This window comes from Lepus europaeus, chromosome 4 (assembly GCF_033115175.1).
Source record: "Lepus europaeus isolate LE1 chromosome 4, mLepTim1.pri, whole genome shotgun sequence".
NCBI lineage: Eukaryota > Metazoa > Chordata > Mammalia > Lagomorpha > Leporidae > Lepus > Lepus europaeus.
Window position 1 is genome coordinate 11,784,984 of NC_084830.1, and position 23,847 is coordinate 11,808,830.

The following is a 23,847-nucleotide window of genomic DNA, read 5'->3' on the forward strand; positions in this document are numbered from 1 at the left end:
TATATACCGATATTCTTTATCCAGTCATCAGTTGATAGACATCTACATTTGTTCTATATCTTTAGTTATTGTGAATTGAGCTAATATAAACATGGGTGTGCAGGTAACTCCTTCACACGCTACTTTCATTCCCCTTGGATATATTCCCAGGAGTGAGATAGATGGGTCATATGGTAGATCTATTTTTAGTTTTCAGAGGAACCTCCATGCTGTCTTTCAAAATGGTTGCACCAGTTTACATTCCCACCAACAGTGTATTAAGGTACCTTTTTCTCCACATACTCACCAGCATTTGCTATTTTTAAAGTTTGTAGCTATAGCCATTCTAACTGGGGTGAAGTAAAACCTAATTGTAGTTTTCATTTGCATTTCCCTGCTGTCTAGCAATCCTGAACAGTTTTTCATGTGTCTTTTGGCTATTTGTATTTCCTCCTTGGAAAATGTCTGCTCACATCCATTGCTCATTATGAAATGGGTTATTTGTTTTGCTGTTATTTCTTAAGCTCCCCATACATTCTGAATAGTTATCCTTTATCAGATGCATAGCTTGCAAATATTCTCTCAGATTCTGTTGGTTATTTCTTCACTTTGTTGGTTGTTTCCTTTGATGTGTAAAAGCTTCTTGGCTTAATATAATTCCATTTGCCCATTTTGCTTTTAGTCCCTGTGCTTCCAGAGTCTTATCCAAGTCATTGCCTAGGCCAATGTCTTTCAGCTTTTCTTCTGTTTTTCTCTAATAATTTGATGGTTTCTGGTCTTAGGGTTAGATCTGTGATCCATTGTGAGTTGATTTTTGTATAGAGTGTAAGGTATGGGTCTTCCTTTCTTATTCTTTCTTTTAATTTTCTTCAACTCAGAACTGTTGAAAGACTATAAGATCTAGTACTTGTGGGCTTTGTGTTTAAAAAAAAAAGAATGATGATTTATGTAAGCCCCCTTTTTACTCCCTGAATCATTAATATTCATAAAAGATAACTCAGTAATATACATTTCTTTTTAGCTAAAGAAAGTTTAATCTATCAATTTGAGAAAAAATGATAGGTCTGCATAAACTATTTCATGTTTCTGCTGTTTGTACGTTCATTCATTAATGTGCACCTACTCTTTACCAGACATGGTCTCTCTTCATTTTCCATTTTATCTCTACTGGACATGATACATTTCTCTTCTCTTCTTTGAACAAACAAGTAAAGAATCTTATAAACCCAAAGGAAACATCAAGAAACTAAAATCCCATATTTGAGCAAAATATCTTGATGGAAAGGTTACTGTCTGGACTTTGCCTTTCTGGGAAAATTATTGAAAGTCTTTTGAAAACCATCAGTTCTGATAATTTTTGGAGGTCTAAATAAAATCGGCAAAAGAACCAGCTACTGTTGTTTTTGTGCTTACTAAGGTTCCTTCCCTTTCTGATGTCTGCCACCATTTTTAATGACCCAGAAGTGATTTGTCTTCTAAACCATCAGAGATTGTAACAATGTGAAAATATGAGTTTCCCAAAATTTTATGACCCATATGCCAATGGAAAAAAACTGAAGTCTAGAATCCTGCACAGTCACATGAATGTTTTTATGTAGCAGGTCCTTTATTAATAAAAATAAGCCGGTAAGAGGTAAACAAACTTAAAAAAGCCCCGCCTCCCAGCACAGCAGCCCATTGATAAGGGTGTGTAACTCTCCCTTGAGAAACACCTTTGCTTACAGGCATAGGCACGCAGATGTCATTCATACCTGGTCAGTGAATCCCGTGCCAATTCTTCCACAGACAACCCCAGGAGTGTCCTGTCAACAGACATTTACAGAGTAATGACTGTGTGTCAAGTACAGTGAGACAGCAAGGGATGGCAGTAGCCATTGACCTCAGGAACATACAGACAAGATCTAAGAACTAACAGGACATCCAAGGCAGTATGATAAGTGGTGGCAGGAAACATGAAACAGGAGTGGCCTAAAAGATAGGAGACTTTCCCGAAGGAGCCTCAAAGTGAAGATGCTTCCGCTGCATCTTGAGGAATTCTAGGTGTGTGTGCGCCCAGATGCACCTGCAGGCACATGTATGTGTACTGGAAGTGGAAACAGGAAGATGTTTCAGGCAAAGGGAACCAAATGTGCAAAGGCCCAGAGATGTAAAAAGGTGTGTTTTATGTATCATTCAGGATTCTGGCAGGAAACAGACACTCAAAGGAGTAAATTGTGTGAGCTCAAGCAAGGGCTTGGAATGGTGAACAGGACAGCAAGGCTTGATGAGGCATCCAAAGCAAAAAGGTAGCCCTTTCCACATCTGGGGCCTGAAAGGGCAAGGTAGGAGATGATGTTACCAGAACAAGGACCAGGCAAAAACTAAGAACTGCTGTGTAGAGGAACATTACCCAAATTGTAGCAGCAGGATGCAAAAATGAATTATTGCACCAATCTCTCCACCTCTTCTCCCCTCCCCTCCATTTCTTCCCCTCCTTCATCCTCCTCCTCCTCCTCCTTGTTATCCCATTTCCTCTTCTCCTTCTTTTTTCTCCTCTTCCTCCTCCCCCTTCTCTCTCTCTCTCTCTCTCTCTCTCTCTCTCTCTCTCTCTCTCTCTGTCTCTGTCTCTTTTTCTATCCCCATTAAGCATAGAAGAACCCAAATGGAACCTGAGGTTGAGGACACATGATAGCAGGTGCTGTTCAGAGAGAACCCCCTTCAGAGCAGAATCAGGTACAGAAAATCTATTTTCAGGGGTAAAAGGAGAAAAATGAACACGTCTGCTCCAGCTGATTCCAAGTTACCAGTGTGGCTAGAAGCCAGGAGCACATCGGGGAGGAGTAAGAGTCAATGGGAGAGGAGTGGGAGAGGCACAGACACACACATGCACATGCAGTTATACACACAGGCACACCCAACTTGCATGCACACGCACAAACATACGTGTGCAAACAGGCACAAACACACACCCACATGCCAGTACCCCCACGCTCCAGACAACTGTGAAGACCAGAGGGCCCACCTTCTTTTTCAGCGGTTTCTTCAGAACGATAGGGGATCCAAGGGTCATCACCTTTTTTTCTTCAAAGGAGAAGACAGCAAATAAGGAATTATGTTTGGCTTTGCTAAAACAGAGTTAAGTCCTTCTCCCTCTTTCTCTCCCCCTTTGCCTTTTCCTCCTCCACCACCTCCTCCTGTGACTCCTTTCTCTTCCACAGTGATTTTCAAATGTATAAACCGTATGTAGTTTGTGAGATCCCCAGAAACAGGTCATGGGCTGGTTTGTGGGTCCCCAGAGAACAGTGAGAAAACTCCTCATGATTTTCCCCAGACTATCTGCATTGTAAAATGAAGTCCTGTGCCCAAGTCAAACCAGGAGAGTTGGGCATCCTAGGCTCACTCACACTTCCTCTTTTTTTTAAGATTTACTTATTTATTTGGAAGGCAGAGTTACAGAGAGGCAGAGTCAGAGAAAGAGAGATCTTCCACCTGCTGGTTCACTTCCCCAATGGTCTCAATGGCTGGAGCTGGGCTGATCTGAAGCCAGGAGCCAGCAGCTTCTTCCAGGTCTCCCACACAGGTGCAGGAGCCCAAGGACTTGCGCCATCCTCCACTGCTTTCTCAGGCCATAGCAGAGAGCTGGATCGGAAGTGGAGCAGCCAGGTGTTGAAGTGGTGCCCATGTGGGATGCCGGTCTTTCAGGTGGCAGCTCTACTACAACACCACAGCTCTGGCCCTGGGAACATTCACAATTCTTGGCTAAGGATGATATCAAATGTTCCTGAGCTTGACTTTCCCTTTTTGATGAAATGCAGCAAATAAGACTTACGAGAGCTGCTGTTGGATTATCTGTAAAATAGTATGGGGAAAGGCCAAAGCTGTGTCCAGAACACAGTCAGGCGCGAACAAGAGCTCTCCTCCAGTCTCCTTGTGGAACAGCCTATTAAAATAATTATGGTTGTTCATTTGCTCATGTCCCTGAATAGAGTGGACTAGAGATCTTGCATGCAGTATTATCTTGAACTACCTTACATTAGCCTAATACATATTTCAGGTTTGTGCTGCCACCTATTATACTTCTCCTAGTTGTTGTTTTTTAACCTCAATGTCACTGATTTTTATTTTACCTATTTTTAAAAGGTTTAACCACTTGTTTTTTCTCATCTCCAGGATTTTCCATTTTTAGCCTCTAACATTTTTATCCCTCCACCCCCATGAAGTCTTACTTTTTTAATCCATTTTTAAAAATCTTATATCCATGTTCTTTTATTCTTTTCAGTTTTTAATTCTTTTTGTTATATTTTGAAGAGAATGCATTTTCCCTCCTTACTTTTCAGTTTCTCAGGACATCATTCTTTGAACCTGTTATTATTTAAGATTTTGTCATTCAGTGTTACTTTTTATTGCAAGCAACTGAATTTAGCTTGCGTCATTATTTTATCTTTTACATAGATTTTCACTTGTTTACTACTTTATTGCTCTGTTGTTTTCTAACCTTCATTGCGTATTATTTGTAACTCTTTTTCCAGTTCACTGAATGCTATTTATAAAGGAAAGGCAGGAAGTGTGGCCACGGAGATGACAGCTGTAGGAGAGCCCACAACCCTGGCAAAGGCTGCTGGCAGTCACCATTCGCCCTTCCAGTTGTTTTGCAGTCACTCCTGTGGATTCTGCATCAGTCTCTTCTCTGGATTCATTAGGAATCTAACCCAGGCAGTAACAGGTTTTCATGCCACATCTCAAAGGCCGATCTACAACACAAACCTCACCATGTCACTTATCTGCTCAAGTCTTTTGGTGGGTCACTGCAGTGACATGGAGACAACAAAGCAATAATAGGTACAATAATTGCAATATGTGCTGAAGCCAACACATGTTGAACAATTATTGAGTTACAGGCCTGTCTCCAGTTGCTTTCATTGATAATCCAGCAACACTCTGAGCAAGGAAGTGTTCCTATGTCTAGGTAGGGAAAGTTGAGGACCAGAAGTTAACAATTAAATGACATTATAGGGTGTTCAGATTCTTAAACACTGGACTATACTACTAACCTCTATTCATAGAACACAGCAAACCAAACTTAGTACCTACTCCTTTAATGAGAGTGACTTGCCATAATCAACCTGCAGGAAAATTGTGCAGACAAGGTTTAATGCTCATTCCGTCTGATTCCAGAATGCCTCCCCAACCACACTCTCCACTATACCCCTGTACAGTAAACAGCAGACATAAATCTCCTTATAAAGTAGCTTAAATACAGAAGACTTTAGTACCCCGTGGTCTTCTGCAATGTTTTATAACCTGGAGGAAGAACATATATAACACATCATTTATTCAGAAATAAAATATCAGAATGTGATAACATAGATCAGACTTTTAAAAAATACAATCTCATATTTCAACATATATCCAGCATTTACTCACTGTCTGTTATCCTGTTAGCCACATTCTCATGTATGCACCCCACTTTGATGAGGCAAGATTTTTATTCCCATTTTTTCAGATGATAAAGTTGAGGCCCAAAGAGACATCAAGTGACTTTCCTAAGGTCATGTAGCTACTAATTGGTGCAGTCCAAGTCTCAAAAAAGCTCCAGTATCTGACAGGTGCAGAGCCTTTTGATGGATCGCTGTCCCCACCCCTTACCCCACCACCACCGCTACACACACATACTTAGGATCCCTCCCCTCACCTCACACCCTGGACACTGTAGGGAGCATCACAACCTCCTTCTAGGTTTTCTCTCTCATTCTCTCTTGTGCCCTGGGTTCATGTTCTCCTCCTGCTGCAGCCCTTCCCTCTGTCTGAAGCTTAATTAGGTAGCAGCTAATGCTTAAGTGTGGGCCCCATGAGGACTGACCTTGGGCCAAAAGCAGAGAGGTCTAAACACAGGTACATGTCTCCAGTTGTGAAAAGAACTTGTGAAAACACAACATATGTTGCACATAGCACAGGCTTTGAGATCAGAGAGTCTGGGTGTTATAATCACTGCTCTAAAATTTCCTGAGCTGTTTGTTTTGCTATCTATTGATGGAGGTTATATGATGTGAGGAGAGGAGATAAGAATATAGACCATTGATAGGCAACTGGCCTCAGTCATGGTAAAATACTCCAAGTGTATCTCAATCCAATCAAGAAATGGTTTTCAGGATGTGTTTAAAGACCCTTTCCCTGCCTTAGGGGACTCCATCCTATTTTCTTGAACCACTTAGATATCATCCTTTCTTCTGAACTCTGCTGAAATGTCCTGCAGATCATAGTCATGTCCGTCCAAGAATGCCTTCCCCTTTCCCTGCTATGGACTGAGCCATCTCAATGACCTTATCCTACAGTCTTTGGGCATATACTGAATATAAATTTATTGAATGAGTGGATTTTCATTGCATTAGTATAACAGAGGGCTAAGGGACAAACCTGGTTAGAGAGCATGTTGCACAGCAGGTTCAAGCTCTGGGTTCAAATCCCAGCTCAGCCACATGCTCCATTCATTACCTTGGGCAAATGATCAGACTTTGAGCTTCAGTTCTCACACCTACAAAACGGTCATCTTGACGGCACCTACCATATTGGGGTATGGACAAGCTGAATTGAAACATGCAAGGGACTTCAAACAGCTCCCGGCACTTGCTAAGTACTGAGTATGTGCTACCTGTAAGAGTGACACCAGACCTTCTCCAGACAGGCTCATTAATCTACAGATACCTGGCCTTTACTCACCTGTTTCACATACCCTCATTATGTGGTGGTAAAATATTCAAAGTGCCTCATGCATTGTCCAGTATTTCTCCACTAAATTGTACACCTGTCTCCTGACTGGGATCCATTTCCTCTGAACAGCACAGGTCTCCTTCAGGTCCTAACCTGTTCTTGCTGGATTCTACAAAGTCAGACTTCTTGTACTTTAATCCTTCCCTGCCACCCTGGGGCTGTTTAACCTTAGACAAGCTACTTAACCTGTCCAAACATAAGCTCTCTTATCTGTAAAACAGACACAATGATCGTTCCTTCCCAACTGAGAGGAAATAAGAGCATATAGACAAAGCACTTACACAGTGCTCTTACATTTAATGTGAACTCAAACTTACCTTTTCAGTTTGTGCATCCTCCAGACTTTATGATGAAATAATGGTCCTAAAGACAAACCAGGAAACAAAAATCCATTTTGTAAAAATTGGAAAATAACCAAATGCAAATCAACCAGAACTGGGTTGCAACACATCATTCCTTTATGTCCTTTCCAAATTTTAAAAGTGAAACTAACTCCAGTGCCAAATCCAATAATCGTTTTCCAAGAGCTGGTCTTTGTACACACACAACAGCCCTCACGCGAATGCTGTGGGGAGACCCAGACATGCATGGAAGAGGAGCCTAGCCCCTGTTCTGAATATAGCAGGCTTCCTCTGGCCGTCCACAGCTCGGGCTGCAGACTGTGGTGCTATTCCCTAAACATAATGTGCTGCAGAGAAAATACAGGGCAAGTCTCTGAGGTGCCAGAAAACACACACTTCAAGAACAAGGGCTCTGAGGATGCCCTGCATGGAGCTGTCCCTCTCCAAGCCTCCAGTCTGGGGAGTTGAACCCCTTGACTATGAGTTGACCCCTTGGCAATGAGCAGCCCTGGGTATTTCTGCTGTGACCATCACAAGTCTTGTATCACACAAGGCAGCTGGCTCTGTGATTTCTTCCTTTTCTGAACTCCTGGCATCAAACAGCCAATAGTCTCACCAGGAATACCACCATAGGAGGAAAGACAGGAGACCTCATGTCTCATGGAAAACCTCTCTACTTCCTGAGGTTAGGGGAGTGTGGACGAATTTACGGAGGACTCCTCATGTCAGAATGAAAACTGTCCTCTTCCCAGTGATTGCAAAACAATGGACAGTTGGAATTAGCTCCTGTGACTGTGCCAAGCCACTTGGTTTCAACAAGTATTTATGGAGCTCTGACAACCAGGACCTCAGCTAAAAGATGGAAGCAGGATAGCCATGGGCTCTACGCTCAAGCCATTTGGAATTTTGCAAGACTGGTGAGCATATCAAATGTAGATCAAGCACTAACTTGTCATCCCCAGGTCATTTGCATGAAGCAGGGATTCCCTTATGCCAGCCTGCAGATTCACTGGAGCAGATTGCTTTGGGAGCTTTCTAAAAATAAAGATCCCGGACCACATGCCAGGCCATTTCTATTCAGTAGATGGGAGTAGAGCCAAGGGAGTCTGCATTTTTTAACTCCCCAAATAATTCTCTTGTGCAGTCAAAGGAATCAGCTAGCTGGCCGCCATCCTTGTATTTGTTTCTTATAGTCCACAAAAACCCCATCAGCAAATAAATCCCTTTGGCTCTTCCTTGGAAACACATTCATGGTTCTGTCCTATTTCATCATCTGCCTGACTTCCGCCTTGGTCCAAACCAAGACCTCTTTGCAACGAGGCTTTCAGAAGAGGTCTCCATGTTATCTTCCTACTGCCTTCCTTGCCACACTGCAATCTGTTCTCATCACACCAGCCAGTGTGACCCTGAAAATGTGGGTGGCAGGTTACACCACCATTGCACTCTGAACCTCCAGGGCTTTCTCATCTCATGGAAAGTGAAGTCAATGTTATCATAGTTGCAGACCCCGTATGGTCTGTCACTTTGTAAGCTTTCAGAGCTCACCTCCAAAAGATGCCCCCTCCAACCCTCCTGCTCCTCTCTGCTCTACCTACAGTGGGCTTCATGCTATACTTGTATGGGCTTCTTGCTGCTCCTGCCCCAGAGTCTTTTAAAAATAAAAAAGCTTTATTTATTTATTTGAAAGTCAGAGTTACAGGAGAGATGGAAGGGGAAGGAGGGAGAGAGGGAGAGAGACAGAGACAGAGACAGAGAGAGACAGAGAGAGACAGAGAGAGAGAGAATCTTCTATTTGGTGGTTTATTCCCAATTCCCAAGATGGCTGCAATCACCAAGACTGGGCCAGGCCAAAGCCAGGAGCCAGGAGCTTCATCCAGGTCTCCCACATGAGTGACCTTCTTCTACTACTTTTTCCAGGTTGTTAGCAGGGAACTGGATCAGAAATGAAGCAGCCAAGATGCTAACCAGCACCCATATGGGATGATGGCTTCACAGACAATGGCTATGTCACAACACCACAACACTATGCCACACCAGTTTCTGCCTCCCAGCCCTTGTCCTCTCTGCTCCCTCTGCTTAAATGCTCTTCCCAAATGTCTTCATGGTTCATTCCTCCCCTTCTTTCAGATCCTTGTTCAAAAAGCTTATCAGGGAAATCTCTGAGATCTCAATTACCTATCTGCCCACTGCCCCCTCTCCATTGCTTTCCACATCCTTTATACTGCCAGATTCTCCTTCATGGCATTTATCACAATATTCACCAAACCCACCCCCACCTCCACTCTCACCAGCACCCCCTATCATCAAGTATTCAATGTTGCTTGGTTTACTTGTTTGGAGTCCATCTCCCACCCCTAGCATTAGAACAGGATTTGTTCTGTTTTATTCTGCCAGTTTACAGAACAGTCTGATACACAGAAATCGCTCCATAAATAATTTTGAATGGATACATACATTAACTAATACCCATGATGGTTTAGGAAGGCTGCTCAAATGTAGTTTGCAAATGTATTAAGATATAAGAAAATATTGAACAGCAGATATTTCTGAAGTGTCTCACACTTAGCAGTTCAGCTCTGAGTTGGGGTGGCTTATATATGGGTTTGGGTCAAGACAGAGCAGTAGATTGGAGGAATTACAAAACGCAGTGAATCTGAGACAATCCTAGCAATATGTAGTTACTGGGTCACAGAATCACAGATCTACAGTGACCACAGTGGGACAATACTACTCTCATCATGTTTGGTAAAAACAGTAATGAAGCAATCTGGGTAATTTTAGATATTTGTGTGGCGTTCAATGCAAAGGCTTTTCTAGGGACTGACGATCTGGAGCCTGTATCTTGGTGGTCTGTCTGAATGCAGTTATCTTCGTTCGTTGTGGATCTTGGTTTTTGTGTCCTGGCTTTGTTGTTTCCCTGACTCTCAGTTGTCTCCTCTGCAATGCTTCCAGGAAGGAAGCTGCCCCAAATGTTAGGATCTCCCATCTGAGGGTGCTTTTAGATCTGGACATCTCATGTTTTTATTTTTACTGCCTTATTAAGTCTTCATAAGTGAGTTTGTAAGTAACCTATTCCTATTTCTTTTTTTTAAGATTTGTTTATTTTCTTGAAAGTCAGAGTTACAGAGAGAAGGAGAGGCAGAGAGAGAGAGAGGTCTTCCATCTGCTGGTTCACTCCCCAGATGGCCGCAACAGCTGGAGCTACACCGATCCAAAGCCAGGAGCCAGGAGCTTCTTCCAGGTCTTACATGCAGGTGCAGGGGCCCAAAGACTTGGGCCATCTTCTACTGCTTTCCCAGGCCATAGCAGAGAGCTGGATTGGAAGTGGAGCAGCCGGGACTCGAACCGGCACCCATATGGGATGCTGGCATTGCAGGTGGCAGCTTTACCAGCTATGCCACAGTGCCAGCCCTAACCTATTCCTATTTCAAGATACACACATATTTTCAGATATGAATGATCACATATATGCAAATATATACATATATGTGTTCTTTTCATATGTATTATAAACATATTTCCTTTTATTTTTTTTCATTTTCAAATATCTTTATATACAGAAGATCGATTTAGTATATATTAAGTTAAGATTGCATCAGTTTGCACCCACACAGAACATAAAGTGTAAAATACTGTTTCAGTACTAGTTATAGCATTACTTCACATTGGACAACACATTAAGGACAGATCCCACATGAGATGTAAGTACACAGTGACTCCTGTTGTTGATTTAACAATTTGACACTCTTGTTTATGGCGTCAGTAATCTCCCTAGGCTCTAGTCATGAGTTGCCAAGGCTATGGAAGCCTTTTGAGTTCGCCGACTTCGATCTTATTCAGACAGGGTCATAGCCAAAGTGGAAGTTCTCTCCTCCCTTCAGAGAAAGGTACCTCCTTCTTTGATGGCCCTGTTCTTTCCCCTGGGATCTCACTCGCAGAGATCTTTCATTTAGGTCTTCTTTTTTTTTTTTTTTTTTTTCCCAGAGTGTCTTGGCTTTCCATGCCTAAAATACTGTCATGGGCTCTTCAGCCAGATCCGAATGCCTTAAGGGCTGATTCTGAGACTAGAGTGCTGTTTAGGACATCTGCCATTCTATGAGTCTGCTGTGTATCCTGCTTCCCAAGATGGATAGTTCTCTCCCTTTTTGATTCTATCAGTTTGTATTAGCAGACACTACTCTTGTTTGTGTGATCCCTTTGACTCTTAGACCTATCAGTATGATCAATTGTGAACTTAAATTGATCATTTGGACTAGTGAGATGGCATTGGTACATGCCACCTTGATGGGACTGTATTGGAATCCCCTGGCACGTTTCTAACTCCACCACTTTGGGCAAGCATCTCCCTGCTAATGTGCCTAAGAAAGCACTGGAAGATGACCCAAGTACTTGGCCCCCCTGCACCCACCTGGGAGATCTGATGAAACTCCTGGCTCCTGGCATCGACCTGGCCCAGCCCTGGCCATTGTGATTGTGGTCATTTGGAGAATGGAATGAATCAGTGGACTGAAGATACTGAAGATTCACTGGGGCTGGCGCTGTGGCTCACTTGGTTAATCCTCTGCCTGCAGCACCAGCATCCCATATGGGCGCCAGTTCTAGTCTCGGTTGCTCTTCTTCCAGTCCAGCTCTCTGCTGTGGCCCGGGAAGGCAGTGGAGGATGGCCCAAGTACTTGAGGCTGGCACCTGCATGGGAGACCAAGAAGAAGCACCTGGCTCCTGGCTTGATCGGCGCAGTACCCCTGCAGTAGTGGACATTTGGGGGGTGAATCAACGGAAGGAAGACCTTTTGCTCTGTCTCTCTCTCTCACTGTCTATAACTCTACCTATCAAATAAATAAAAATAAAAATAAATAAAAATAAAAAGGTACTGAAGATTCTCTCTCTCTCTCTGTGTGTGTGTGTATGTGTGTGTGTATGTCTTTCTTGCTCTAACTCTACCTTTCAAATAAAATTAAATTAAAATGAAATCTTTAATCTTTAGAAAAGACTTTGTTCATACTGTTCTGTTTAGAAAACTGGCACAATATTCATATTCCCCTTCACTTTTTCTCTTTTCAATTACCTTATTTTCCATGTTGAACTCTAATCCATCAGCATTTAATTTAGCATAGATGATGAAGAGACTGCTGACATTTTGTCCTCTCATAGTTGACCCATTATCATTTTATGGGTAATTCTTTTTCCCACTGACTCATTGAAACTTATACATAATGTGGATTCTCATTATGATTTCTGTTGTTTGTTTCTGTGCCATGCACTGTCTGTACTAGCCCTGTACTATGCACCTTCTGGCTGGACAGCTCCTCACTCTAATCCCTCTGGTAAAATTTTATTTGATATTTTGATGAATATATCCCTTCAGATAGACTTTCAAAATCCTCTTTAAGGTTTCCCATGAAAATTGCACATGAGATTTTGATCATAACAATATTAAAGCTGTAAAGGAACTGAGTGGTATTTACATAGTCAACAAAAGCTAGCATTCCTACCAGAAATAACTCCCTCCCCTGTCTTTAGTGAAGTCTTCTCCACCTCTCATGCATATGTTATGATCGTTGTTAGGAATATTCTTTGGTATTTTTCCTTAACATTGCTATAGTCAGTAAGATTCATTTTCCTTCATATCTTTTAAACAGCGACCCATAGTACACAGACAAACTATTCACTCATTCATGTACTCACTCATCAAATATCTAGCACTTACTAAAAACTAAGCGCTTAATATGCATGGTGCTGTGTACTTACCATCTACTGTACTACACATGCATTGTTAATCAGTGGCTAAAACAAACATCATCTTTGCTTTATTAGAATTAAAAATCCAGTGTGGCTAGCAGGCATCAACTAAGCAAGCAAATAAATTAATAAGATGAAAGAACAAAGAATACTAGGGAAATTCTGTTTTAATATAGTGATCAGGGAGTGTCTCTCTGAGAAAACTAAAATAAAACCAAAAACAGTTGGATTCGAGAAATGAGCAAGAAAAAAAGTGTGGGCATGAGTGTCTGAGGCAGAGAAAACAGTGTCTGAGTGATCCAGAGATAGGAAAGATCTAATGGAGGAGCAGAAAGTCAACCAGATCGATTGGAACAAAATGAGCAAGGAGAGGAAAGGTACAAGGAGCTCGAGGTGCCTCAAGCAAGCAGTTTTTATGATGAGGAGTTTGCATTTTACTCTTTTTCGAACAAATGTCTATTTCTTCAAACTCTATATATTTGAGTAATTACTACATGCACATATACAAAATACAAAAAGTTCAGATTGTAAATCCAGGCTTCTGAATTGCTGTCCCCAGAATTATCCAGTACCTTACTGAAGGAGTCTGCATGTAAAGATAGCAAATCTTAGCCCTTTGCTTTTGCTTTTTTTCTCTCTTCACATGCTCTTCAATTGTGTGGGTTATAATTTGTCTAATCCTCTGTTCATGGCCATTTAGGTTATTTCCAATGGCATGCTATCATACAGTAGTGTGAAATCCTTTGATATTTACACAAGGGTGGTCATAGTTAAAAAGTGTATAGAAGTAGAGTTACTGGGCTAATGAGTATTGTCAATTTTTATAGAAGCTGTCAACTCATACGTTCTTCAAATGGTTATGAGAGAGACTATTGTCCTCAAAACCTTACCAGAGTAGTGTATCATCAAATTTTTGATCATTGAAACTTAGTTAAGTAAAAAATGGCATTTCCTGTTTTGTATCCATAAACACTTTGAATTTGTCATTGGAATCACATTTTTTCAATATTATTTCTATAGTCATCCATTTTGATGCATACATTTACTTGTTTTCTCTGCTGAGTAGTATTTATTTTAATGCTTTACAAAGTATTTACCATTCTACTATTGATCGACATTCAGATTATTTCCAGGTTCAAGCCCCCATGTAAAATGCTGCACTGGGTATCTTGGGCACATTTCCTAGGACACTCCAGCAAAGGTGACTCTGGAGTGTGGCATTGGAAGGCACAGCTGTAGGGATGCACAAATTAACCATGTGTGTGCAGCCAAAGTAGCTGTGTGTGTTCACATTCTCACCACCATGCTCCACTTTCAACAATTTCATAACCTGGTAGGTGTGAAATAGTCTCCCATTGTACTTTTAATTTTCAGTTCCCAGTTCATTAACAATATTGCACTTATTTGCACTTTGATGTTTTCCCATTTTTGAAACATGTGTATCTTTTGTCCTTGTTTTCAATAACTGTTGTGTATATCTTTCTTATAGGTAATCTAAGCTCATCATATGAAGTGACTATTAATTCTTTGCTGTCTGTAGTGTCCCAAAAATATTTTCTCCATTTGTGTAATTTTTTATTCCCATTTTATTTACATTGACTTTTGATGGAATAGAAATTCTTATTTTTAATTCAGTAAATGTATTAATCTATGGCTTTTGGCTTGTACTATACAGTTTACTTCTGTAGATTTTTTTAACTTGGGAAAGTGTATTAATACCTATTAATTCCATTCCAAAATTCAGAGGTTTAAAATGACAACCATATATGTCTTCATGATTCTGTAGCTTAATAGTTTGGGTTGGGCATACTTTTAAAAATCTATCAAGGTAATAAGAATATTCTCCTAGATTGTCTCCTGATCTTTAAGCAAATGCTTTCAACGTTTTACTATTGAGTAGGATATTTATTTTTAGTGTTTTTGTTTTCATTTCTGAGGTATCCTACACAGTGAATAGAAAGCTTATTTATAACATCATATTTTTAAGTGAAAAGAAATTGAATTTTACAAATGCTTCCTTTCCACATATGAAGAGATAGTTGTATGTTTTTTAAAAGCTGTAAGTAGAGTAGATTACGTTAGTTAGTTTGATAATGTGTAGTCAAGTTACTTATCTTTTCTCTACATTGATAGCTTCAATTTGCTAATATTACAAGTAGGAATTTCTCCCTGTGTTCATGAGTGAGATTTACCTGCTTTTTGCCTTTTTATATCAATTGTCTTAGTTTTGGTATCAAGGTTATACTATCCTGACAGACTGAGTGAGTTGGTGAGTGTTCTCTGTTTTCTATTCTCTGGAAGAGATAATGAAAATTTAAATTATTTATCCCACAATTACTTGCAGAGTGGTCTGATGAAGCCATCAGAGCTTATTGCTTTCCTTGTGGAAAGATTTTTAATTATGATTCCATTTATTTAATTTTCCTCATTTCTTCTTGAGTCAGCTTTGGTAAGGATATATTTTCAGAAATATCTGAATTCCATCTAAGATTATATATTAGCAATTAAGTTCATAGTCTCTTATCTTTGATTTCTGCAATATCTTTAATTATCTAATTTCCTTGTCTTAATATTTGTATATTTGTACCTTTTCTCTTTTTGTCTTTATTAAGCTTCTAAGAAACACAGTCTTTTCAGAGAGTAAATTACTGATTTTATTGACCTTCTTTAATGTATACTTGTTTTTGTATTTCATTACCTGCTGATTCTATTTTATTTTTCTACATACTTTGAGTTTATTCAAGTTCTCGCTTTCTGTGGTGTGATGTTGCTTTTAGCTTTGCTAATTTCTTAAGTTGAATGGTTAGACACGCATTTCAAACTCTCTTCTTTTCCTAATGAAGCTTTTGTGACTTATCCTATGGTATTTTCCTTATTCTTTGTCTATACATATTTCCCATTTTGTTATATTCTTAAGTCATTGAGCTATTTAAAAATATCTTAAACTTTCAAACACATGATGTTTTCCTGGTTTTCATTTACGTTTATCTGTAACTTTATTACATTGTAGTCATTAACTGTAGTTTTTAATGCTAGTTCTTTGAAATTTTCTTTTATTGTTGATTTTGTTAGTTTAAACCTTTTGTTGGGGACAGACTTTTGGTGGCCAAAATGAAATCACTTATCTTAATAATCAGCACATCAAGCCTATTAATAAACAGGCAAGAGGAATAAAAGGGGACAAGAAGGAAGCAATATGTGAAAACCTTTTACATTCTGAAAATATTACTGAAAAAGCAAAGGAACCAACTAAACCAATGCTCACTAAGTGGCAAAGCAAAGACCAATAACAGGAAAAGTACAGGAGTTAATATGATGAAAATGGAAATACCACAGAGCTAGCTACCATTATCTTATAGCAATCAATAACACTGAGTTTGTTACGATTTTCACTGAAATGGTATTATTGCATATAAAAAAAACTGAAAAAAATTCAGCTTGAAGAGATCAGCATTGTGTCATAGAACGTTAAGCCACTGCCTGTGATGCCTCATCCCATGTGGGTGTCAGTTGTATCCTGGCTGCTCCATTTCCATTCCAGCTCCCTTCTAATGCATCCAGGAAACCAGCAAAGATGGTCCAAGAGCTTGGGCCCCTGCGCTCACATGGGAGACCCAGAAGAAGCTCTGGGCTCCTGGCTTCAACTTGGCACAGCCCTGGCCATTGCACCATTTGAGGAGTGAACCAGTGGATGGAAAGTCTCTCTCCCTCTGTATCTCTTCCCTCTCCTTCTGCAACTCTGCCTTTCAAATAGTGAAAAAAATTATGTAGGATCTCTGTCTTTAATGTGCTGTACATTGCTATTTAATGCTATAATTAGTAACCCAATGGTAGTTTTTTCACTTTAAGTTGCTATATGGGCAAAATGTTGAAATCTTTACCTAATATATACTAAACTGATCTTCTGTATACAAAGAGAATTGAAAATGAATCTTTACATGAATGGAAGGGGAAAGGGAGCGGGAAACGGGAGGGTTGCGGGCGGGAGGGAAGTTATGGGAGGGGGGAAGCCATTGTAACCCATAAGCTATACTTTGGAAATTTATATTCATTAAATAAAAGTTTAATAAAAAAAATAGATTGAATACAAATTGGACTCTTTCTACAGTAAAAAATTAAAAGAAATTTACTTTTCTTCAAAGACAACTCTTGAAAACAAAAAAGTATTTTAATTACAAATATTTCCTACTGGGGCCTTCTCTGTGGCTTAGAGGATTAAGTCTCTGCCTGCTGAGCCACCTTCCCACCTGGGCACTGGTTCCATTTCAGTCCGATTCCTTTTCTGATCAAGCTGTCTGCTATGGCCTGGGAAAGCAATAGAGGATAGCCCAAATGCTTGGGCCCCTGCACCCACGTGGGAGACAGAGAAGGAGCTCCTGGCTCCTGGCTTCAGATCCATTCAATTCTGGCCACTGTGGTCATTTGGGGAGTGAACCAGCGGATGGAAGACCTTTCTCTCTGTCTCTCCCACTTTCTGTTTGAAACTCTACTTCTCAAATAAATAAATAAAATCTTTAAAAATATATTTCTTACTATCTAACAACCCATCCATAATAGCTGAGACTTAGGAGAGTCCTGGCAATTCTGTCATTTAATGAAATGTTATCAGCAGATTATAATCCAGAATAAATTTCTGAACACCCTATCATTTACATCATCATCCAATACTGGTAGAGATTACCCATATCATTCCTGTAGATCTTCACAACTGTGTAAAAGTCACCAGGCCTTTGATGCTTTCATATTAGGTACAGTTATGTGTTTAAATAACAAATTTGCTATCCTTAAACCAACTGTGCTAAAGAATTATTTTTAATTTGTGGCTCATTAGCTCCTTTAAATAATTTTTAAAAGTTGTTCTTCTAAATAATATTCTTAAAAATTTTTCCGCTTGTATAGGATTTCCTCTTCTCCATGATTGAAACTCATATTCATCTTTATCTTCATCATCATCATCTTGCAAACACAAACCTGAGGTTTCTGTTTCCTTCTCTTTGACTTCATTTCCTGAGGCTAGCTTCAGTCCCACTGTGAGCACATTTCTTACAAATGTTCTTATAAATCTAAAATGATTATTTTACTAATTGTGAGATATTATGTTCCATTACAAAATCATTAATTGTCAGATCTATTTGAATTCTCTATCTTTGATGACTTCTCTATCCAGTTGGTTTATTAACTGTTGAAAATTATGTTAAAATAGATTTGTAAATAATTACAAAGTTGAAAATCCTATTTCCATCACATATTTTGAAGCTGTATTCTTAAATGGATCCAAGTTCAAAGTTTTAAATCTTCCCGGTTAAGTAAACCTTTTATAATTACTTAGTGGCCCATTTATCTCTAGTAATACCTCATTTCTTAAATTCTCTTTAATCTGATACTTAAACAACAAAATCAATTTTATTTTGTTTTTTTCTTTCAAACTTTGTATATTGCTTTATTTTAGGACTATCTCTTACAAATATTAGCTGAATTATTTTTGTCTAATTTGAAAATATCATCATAATTGAAGAGTAGGTCCCCTTTATGTAACATTTTCCTTGACTGTTTCCAAGATTTTCTTTGCTTTTCAGCATTTTGACTATGATGTACACAAGCATAGTTTGTATTCACATTTATCTTGTGTGTATTTTGAGCTTCCTGAATTTATAAATATGTCTTTATAAAATTTATAGAATTACACTGAATATTTCTTTTTTAATTAATTAATTAATTTATTTATTTATGTATTTTATTTTTCACAGGCAGAGTGGACAGTGAGAGAGAGAGAGACAGAGAGAAAGGTGTTCCTTTGCCATTGGTTCACCCTCCAATGGCTGCTGCGGCCGGCGTGCCACGGCCGGCGCACCGTGCTGATCCAATGGCAGGAGCCAGGTGCTTCTCCTGGTCTCCCATGGGGTGCAGGGCCCAAGCACTTGGGCCATCCTCCACTGCACTCCTGGACCACAGCAGAGAGCTGGCCTGGAAGAGGGGCAACCGGGACAGAATCTGGTGCCCCGACCGGTACTAGAACCTGGTGTGCCGGCGCCGCAAGGCAGAGGATTAGCCTATTGAGCCGCGGCGCAGGCCAACACCGAATATTTCTTAAAACAAATTATTGTCTCCCATTCTTTCTTTCCTTCTGAGAATCCAATTATTTATATGTAGGACCTTTAAATATTGTCACTCAGATCACTAAAACCCTTTTAAAATATTTTTCTCTTGTTTCTTCAGAATAGGCATTATCTATATCACAACTTTAGGTTTATGGACTCTTCTATACTCTACATTCCGATGTTAATATCATCTAATTAATGTTTTTGTTTCAGATATTATATTTTTCAGTTCTGGACTTTCCTTTTATCGTGATTTCTATTTCTCTACTTATTTCCTCTATTTTCATTCATTATTTGCATGTTTATTGTTATATCGCTGGGAAAAGTTGTCAGAGTTGCTATCATTTTTGTCTGCTAATTCAGCATCTGTATCAGATGAGAATAGCCGTCTGTTGATTATCTTTTCTCTTGAGAGTGTAATTTCAATGTTTATTGTTTAATGTGTATGCCTATGTCACGTATTTTTGTATTATGTTGAAGACATTGTGAAAGCCATTTGGTTAAGAGGCTCGATTCTCTCACATTGCTCTGGGGATGGTGACTTTTTTAAGGCAGCAGTTAACCTTGTTGAAATCAAATAGAAATCTTTGTGTTTTGAACTGCAGTTCAAATTTCAGTTCAGTTCTTTTATCCTTACCACAACTGCTTGCTGTCTTCCATGTATGTGTATGATTCAGGCTCCCTTACATTTAGTCTCTCTTTTATTGGATTCTTCCATCACTTTCCAGCAGCTATAGATGCTATTTGCTTCTTAAGCTCACCTGACTTTTCTATTTGACCCTCAGCCACCACACTCTGACCCAACTATGATCTGCCCTCAGATTAAAGTCATACAAATAAGGAGACTGACACTGTAATGTTCCTTTCTTCCACATATTGATTCTCGTTCAGAATCTTCCCCAGGTCTTCACTGAGAGTAGTTTGGAAGTGAGAAAACGTGAAAGTACAAAGCCTAATGTAAGAGTACAGCAAAGATATTTGATGCCAAAGATTAAGTAGTAGACAAATCTGGTATCTTCTCTTGAATTGGAAAGAAGAGTTGGATTCTATCCCAAGGCACATAAGGGCACTAAAGTCAAAATACAGTATTTCCCTTCAGTGGATAACTTTCCTCTATTTTATTAATCTCTTTCCTCCCCCACCTCCCCACAACTGATTCCCCAGCCCTTTAGGCTCATAGACTTTAGCTAGTGAAGGGGGAAGTTGAGGCAGCATGAGGAAGAGAGAAGCCAACCAGGCTCCAATCTTGCCTAAAGTTTCCAATACAAGTTCAAGTCAAAACTTACAGAGGAAGTGGCTTTAACGGATAGTGTGGCCTAGGAAGACGTCTTTGAACAGATGGTGTTTCACTCAAGATCTGAGTGAAAGGCATAGTTCTATTAGCATGCTTAAAACATTTGGATGACTACATAAAGATTTACCTTGAGAAAATGAGAAGGAATTATTAATAAATTAGATTCTCAGGGTCATAGAAAATGTATCATAATTACTATAACACAATTCTCATGTTAACGTGATATTAATACAAAGAGAACAGATTCAGTGTAGCTCATAGATAAAATTCTAAGAATGTGACAATTCCCTTTCTCCTTCCTCCCTCCCTCTCTCTCTTTTTCTGTTTCTTTCTTTCTTTCCTTCCTTCCTTTTTAGTTTTTGAGATAACATGCTTTTAATTTACATTATAGTCAAAAGCTTAAGGCTCCATTAATAAAGAGTTCAACAAGCAAAAATGTAAAAACACCCTCACTCAGCAGCATTATAGGCAAGGCCCATTTTTTAAAAATTTTTTTTCTCTTTACTTCCCATCACTTTTTGTTTTAATTACCTGACCAGACTGTGTTTGAAATTCTGTTTTAGGTTGTGGCCCAGGCAGTGCTATTCATGTGTATGAACACAGCTGGAATCTTCATCAGTTACCTCTCAGACCGGGCCCAGCGTCAAGCCTTCCTGGAGACGCGGAGGTGTGTGGAGGCCAGGCTACGCCTGGAGACAGAGAATCAAAGACAGGTACCAGTTGGAAAGACTGTGCATCCCAGTTATCCCCTAGTCAATGTCTGAATTGCATGAAGCTTGCATCCTGACTTGGCAGCTGTTCTCTCAAAGTACCTGTCATGGGATTGCAGAATCTAAAATAGTAATGTTAGACTGATAAGTCAAAGTGGGTCCAACTAGCTCTCCACACTCAGGTACTTGTTTCCCACAAAAATAAAATGATCATACTCACAACATAGCTTTCTGGCACTTTTTAATTTTTTTTTTACTTATTTATTTGCCAGGTAGAGTTGTAGACAGTGAGAGAGAGAGAGAGAGAGACAGAGACAGAGACAGAGACAGAGAGACAGAGAGAAAGGTCTTCCTTCCGTTGGTTCCCTCCCCAAATGGCCACTACGGCCAGCACTGCGCCAATCCGAAGCCAGGAGCCAAGTGCTTCCTCCTGGTCTCCCAAGCACTTGGGCCATCCTCCACTGCCCTCCCTGGCCACAGCAGAGAGCAGGACTGGAAGAGGAGCAACTGGGATTAGAACTGGCGCCCATATGGGATGCCAGCGCCACCGGCGGAGGATTAACCAAGTGAGCCACCGCGCCGACCCTTTATGGCACTTTTGATGATCATTTATGTTTGTCAACAGGACCATGCCTCCTAAAAATGAACAATCTCATTTTTTACCCTTGTTCTCTGAAACTGTACATTGTTATCAGATAACACTTTTCACTGCATAGTGATTCAAACGACAGAAAACCCTTAGAAGAATCTTGTACATGTCTAGTCCATCATAGGTCATCCCAACTTTCAAAATACATATTACATATAATGCCAATCTCAGAATAAAGGATGAAACGGGAAAAATAGGTTGGTTTAGAGGAAAGCAATGAGTTTCATTTTAGAGAGGTTGAAATAAGAGTTTGTTGGACATCCTGATTGGCTGGATGTTATAGGAACTATGAAAATAGCTTTTGCCTCAGTGGCTACGTTTCTGGAAATGAAATCAGCTTTCTGTGGCAAGTATTTGGTACGTCAGCCTAGATGTCACTTGGGAAGCCTGCAACCCATATTGCAGTGCTTAGGTTTGTGTCCTGGTTCTGACTCCAATCCCTGCTTTCTAGTGGTGTGCATTCTGGGAGGCAGCAGGTAATGGCCCAAATACTTGAGCCCTGTCACCCACATGGGAGACCTGGATTGAGTTCCAGGACCCTGGGTTCCACCTGGCCCAGAGGGCTGTTGTGGCCATTTGGGAAGTAAACAGCAGATGGAAGATCTTTCTCTGTCAGTCTCTGCCTGTCTCTGACTGTCTTACAAATAAATACAACTAAATAAATTTTTAAAAATTAATGAAATGACGTTAACTTTCAAAGGCTAAATATTTCTTTTATTGAAACTATTCATATATTCATCACCATGCATACTGTTGTTTCTGAAAACAGTTTTCAAAGAGAAATATCCAGAATGTGTTGTAGAGATGGTTTTAAAATAGACATAGAGTATCCTAAATCAAATGCTCCTGGTAATTCTCTGTTCAACACAAACATCAGCTTGTGCCATACTAAGCTTGTTTCTTAAAGTTGTGCCTTGCTAAGTATATCACACCTGCTATTTTAAGGTTTAGACAGTGATGGTTTGAGAAATGACTTAAAAATAGCTGTCAAAAAAACCCTCTGTGTTTTTCCTCATGAATAACTTGATAAAATTATCAGAAAACATGGATATTTGAAGTGAATGGAGTCACATCTGTATGATGATGGATGAGAAAGACAGGTCAGAGGAAACCTGCCAAAGACTCGTGGTATCATCACCACAAGGTATTGTCAGAAGCATAGAGGAAACCATGGAATTTGTGAGTCCTGCCTTGAATTCTCAAGGCTAAGAATGGGGAGTTTCTCAGTTACTATTTAAAACAATTGTGGAACCTCAATAATAATCTTATTGTAGTTTTCCTGAATAGCTCTTGGAATAATTTAGAAACACAACTTTAAGAAAGAAAGGATCTCGTACAATAAACATGAGAACATCCCACAACTTTGTATTATGTTGCTGTGCAAAACAGAACAGTTGCCAGATTGGCACATCACTCTTTCCATGGGATCTGTGCCAATTCAGAGAAAGCTGCTCTATCAATAATTGATTCAACTCTTCTCCATGCTCTGTCACAACAGGAGCCACAGTTGTGGGTGAGTTGTCAGGGATATCTGCTAGCAAAAATTAATGAAATACTAAAGACACTGAAAGTTATTGCCTTATCTTATCTGTAAGATTTTCTTCTTTTTCCACCCTTCAAATTGCATGTCCTGGAATCACAATGATCCAATAACCCAACATGTTGGAGGGATCTTCTATCTTGTTAGCAAATCTTTATTTTTATTAAGTTGGTAGAAAGAAGAAGAAATAACAACATACACAGGTGAGAACAGAGGAAACAATAATACAGAGCTTGGGCCACTAGGTTTTGTGGCTGTCCTGCTTCTTAATTGGTGCACCTAAGCCTCTTCACTCTCAGCTTATGTTCCTCATGGCGGAGTACCTTCTTTTTCAGCATTGCATTTGCCTCAGAAGAGATGCTGTGTATAAATCAGCATAAAACTACAAGTAAATCTCATTATTTTCATGGATGAAATATAAGAAAAAGAATAACTTTTGATAGAATGTTCTTTGTTTTGAGGATTAAGTAAAATATGCTGTGGGCTTTTTGAATCCTAAGTTTACAACCATGATAAAGTGTGTTTGACAAAGTCCCTTCCTCCCAAGGTATGTCTGACATTGCCATCTCTGTGTCATTCAGTGCTAAAGTTACTTTTCATGAACATTTGATCTCTGCTTCATGTTTCTGTTTTCCCTGAGAACTTCCTCAGTGGTAGACCATCAGTGAGTCCAGCGGAGGATATAGGCTTTCAAAGGAGACTGCCCTAGATTTGAAACCTTTGTTACTATTTTAGTGGGGCTGAGCGAGC

At 39.7% G+C, this 23,847-nt stretch overlaps 1 protein-coding gene across 1 annotated transcript in view; it reads left to right on the top strand.

Annotated features, from left to right (window-relative positions):
* Nucleotides 1-23,847, top strand: part of ADCY8 (adenylate cyclase 8) — a 252,622-nt gene that overhangs the window by 33,947 nt on the left and 194,828 nt on the right. The window contains exon 2 of the mRNA XM_062189454.1: nucleotides 20,762-20,911. Within this exon, the coding sequence (XP_062045438.1) occupies nucleotides 20,762-20,911 (150 nt within the window). The remainder of the gene's footprint in view (nucleotides 1-20,761; nucleotides 20,912-23,847) is intronic.